At 46.6% G+C, this 3,703-nt stretch overlaps 1 protein-coding gene across 1 annotated transcript; it reads right to left on the reverse strand.

Annotated features, from left to right (window-relative positions):
* On the reverse strand, positions 1–2,756 carry nr2e3 (nuclear receptor subfamily 2, group E, member 3). The gene is made up of 8 exons (XM_087793237.1): positions 2,660–2,756; positions 1,925–2,075; positions 1,757–1,860; positions 1,399–1,695; positions 1,152–1,330; positions 842–1,082; positions 657–762; positions 1–154 (listed from the first exon to the last, which is right to left on the reverse strand). Exons 1-8 carry the CDS (start codon positions 2,754–2,756, stop codon positions 22–24), a joined length of 1,308 nt encoding a protein of 435 aa, XP_087649363.1. The 3' UTR covers positions 1–21.
* Between the last annotated feature and the right edge of the window lie 947 nt (positions 2,757–3,703).

Consider the following 3,703-nt stretch of genomic DNA (forward strand, 5'->3'; position numbering starts at 1 on the left):
AAGGGATTATGGGTAAAGGAGTCAGTTCTTGAACATGTCACACAGGAGTTTCTCCATGGGAGTGTTTCCGATGGTTCTGTGGAAGAACAGCAGCTCGATCCGCTCGGAGTTTACGAAGCGCAGAGACGGGAGAAGAAGAAGAAGCTTCCCGAACCTGAAGACGATGTCAACGTTAGAAGACGAATACTGAAGTATTTCAAACGTAAAAACAAACTTGTACCTTTTTTCATTTGGTTTATACTAAATATGAAACATGTTTATCCTCATTATTGAGTATGTTTCTGTTATTTGTATTATTTATTTATTTGTATTTATTTGCTGTTGATCCAAAGGTGATCATACACTAATGAAAATATATTCAGTTAAATCAAAAAAATATTTATGTTGGAAGAGAAACATTTTGGTGTAAAAATTATAACATGTTTAACATGCTTTCCTGATGATATATCAATAAAATGTCTTCTTATGTCTCAAAACTAGATGTAATGTTTCTTTAAATCCAAGGATATACTAAATCAAATACATCTCTAGTGGACACTTCATATACATGTAAATATTATGAGGTAAAGATGAAATAAAATTGATAAAACTGTCTTAAATGTATCATTAAATGTACTGCCATACTGTTTAAACATATATAAAGAGGCTTCTGTTACCTGGCAGGCTGACCGGGGTAGTGCGAGCGGACGTGCTGCCCCAACATGACGTGGGACTGGTCCTGGAGGTTCTCCACCTGCTCCGGATCTTTCAGACCACGAGTCTCTGAGGAAGACGACGAGTTCATGAATGTGGGGTCAAGCATTACGTAGAACCGGTATGACCTTTGACATGAGGTATTTACCTGGCTTGAAGAGCACGATCGCCTTGAGGCAGGCGAACTCAGTGGGGTCCACGGCGAGGGCTTTGAAACGACTGAAGACCTCCTGCAGGAGGCGCAGGTCCAGGCTGGTGTAGCTGGTCTTGCCCTGCATGCCCGGGCAGAGGTCCGGGAGCGAGAGCAGCGGGCAGCTGTCCAGCGGGAGTGACCACTGGATGGCGCAGAGCAGGAAGAGCTCGCTCCAGGCCTCCTCCAGCAGGATCACCTGGTGGCAGGTTCAAGGGTGAGTGACAGTTCTATACGAAAGGGTCAAACCTCTGAGAAACCATCTCACCTGGTCTCTGAAGGGCAGGTTGGAGAACACGGGCAGGTTCTTGGCCCACTTGACGGACATGAAGAGGAGCCTGGCCGACGTCTCGTAGACGTTTTCCGTGGCCGACGGGTACACGGCCATGTGGTACTCCGAAGACGCTCGCTCGGGCTCGTTGCTCGTCACGTCGATGTTCTCGTCCACTGGAGATAAAGAAGGTCAGTAACCCAGAGGTTCTCCCCGCTCGCTCTCCTTCAACCCAGCTCCTCACCGTCCTCGGGCTCCAGCTTGGCGCAGGTCTCCGCCGTCATGAGGCTGGCCATGAAGCGGTGGTTGTTCTGCGGGCTGGAGCAGCGCTGGGAGGCCGCCGCCGCCGCCGAGGTGATGTTCATGGAGGAGGTGATGTGGGGCCACGTGATGACGGAGCCCGTGGAGGAGGAAGACGACGACGAAGAGGAGGAGGACGTGGGCTCCCGCGTGGTCGCCAGGTGGTCCTTCTCCGGATCCACGTCGATGGAGTCCAGGCGGACCTGAGCGGTGCTGCGGGGCTGACGCTCGTTCTGAACGGCTGCAGAGAGATTCGTTGAGACGCCTTTAAACTTCTGAGTCGACATGAGTTGAAATCTCACCATCTTTGTTCATCCCCGCCTGCAGGCACTTCTTCAGCCGGCAGGCCTGGCACTGGTTGCGATGAGCTTTATCCACAGGACACATTCCCGTCCCCGCTTGACACCTGCGACGGACAACGACGGCCTCGCTCAGAAACGTGGCCTCGGAGGAGAGTCAACAACACGTACCTGTAGATGAGTCTCCGCCGGACGCTGCGCTTGAAGAAGCCGCTGCAGCCGTTGCAGGCGTAGATGCCGTAGTGTTTCCCGCTGCTGGTGTCGCCGCACACCTTGCAGACCAGCACCGGACTCAGAGCCTTGCCGGGGCCCGGGCTCTTGGCTGCCGGTCAAAAGAGGGGGGGGGAGGTCAGTTATGATGGTATTGTTCGGGTACGTGTGCCTGCCATCTGCGGCCTGAACTCAGACCCGGCATCCGAACAAAACACACAAGTCGATGCGACGACGGCAGCTGTGGCCCAAATAGCTAAAAACACACGTTTGTGGAACTACATTTTTTAATTTTTCAAATGTATTAAATTCATGACCTGAAGTATGATAAAGTACTTACTAAACTGAAGTGTCATCAGAATTAAGTTAAGCCATGATACTCAATTTAAAAAGACTATTTATTTTTGATGTATTATTTTAAACTAGTTCTTAAACTTTACCTTTACAGCTATACTTATTGTATAGATCTTTTTTTTTCATGCTTATCTTCCGTCTTTGCTTTGCAAAATTAATTAAAATAAGAAAAGTGTAAGCATATTTTCATTATATCTGTTTTAATTCATATTTTTGCAAATAAAAGTTAAGTAAATATTTTTGTGAGCTTCCTTTTATTTATTCAAATAAATTAATTATTAATTCACAAAGTATTTATTAATAATTTAGAATATTTTCCTAAATTTCCAAACAAATTCTCACCTCCGCGACTGTCGTCCGTCCCGCTGCTCCCATTGGAGTCGGTGGGTGAAGACGAGGGTCTCATGGGAATCTTACACAGGTGGTCCTCCATCATCATGGTTGTTAGTGACAAAGAGTTTTGTCTGGCAAAAAAAAAGTTTTCAAGAGAAAAACAAGTCGTAGAAGAGAGGTTGTAGCTGCTGGGCGTCCGTGCAGAGGATGGTGTCGCAGGTGGTCCGACTGCTACTTGTTGCTCAGGTCGTGTGTCCTCCCACCAGTCAGGGACCGTCAGTGTCTGTGGTGCTCCTCTTGTGGCAGCTCCTCAAAAGCGAGCCCAAAGGGGGGGCGAGAGAGGCTGGTTGATGGGGGGGCGGAGGGGTTGGATTAGCCCCGAGCGCTGTGTAAGCAGCATGCTTCTTTGTCATCCTCTTAATCTTAACTGTTCATCTACTGGATCAATCAGTCATATTGCCACTAGATTCTCAAGTTGGGTTCCTCAGAGGAGACATGGAGCTTCACCATCCATTTGACTTTTTCTCCAGTATTTGATCTAAGTGATTGGCTCTCATTTTAAATAATGTTTGCTCAAGAGTTGATTATCTTCCGAGCCTCTCTGACCGAACTATTTTCCGGGGGGGGGAGGAGAGTGTCGGGTCACAAGTTCAAATTCTGAACGATCACTAATAATATGACGGCTTTCTCATGGATTATTAATGGAGGAAGGTTATTATAATGTGCTGTTCACACACGTGTGGAGCGGCTGATCGATCCATAGAGGCCTATTTCTCTAGTTGTTTCAAATCAATTCTTAAATTTATCAGCTCATTATTCTAAATTGTTATGTGGATTTCATTCAATGTTTTCTATGTATCAATAATAACAGTTTGAATCAAAAAGTATCTATATTTATTGACATCACTTTAGGATATAAAACACAATTTCACACACACAATAAAACTCAGATGGGAGTAGGCTGCGATGCATCATGCCAGCTCACCATCAGGAAACCTCTGGCCTAAGTGTCTTGCTCAGGGACACAAAGGCACAATCTAAAAAGAATCTAAA

Source organism: Callionymus lyra, chromosome 6, assembly GCF_982586985.1.
Source record: "Callionymus lyra chromosome 6, fCalLyr1.hap1.1, whole genome shotgun sequence".
Taxonomy (NCBI): domain Eukaryota; kingdom Metazoa; phylum Chordata; class Actinopteri; order Syngnathiformes; family Callionymidae; genus Callionymus; species Callionymus lyra.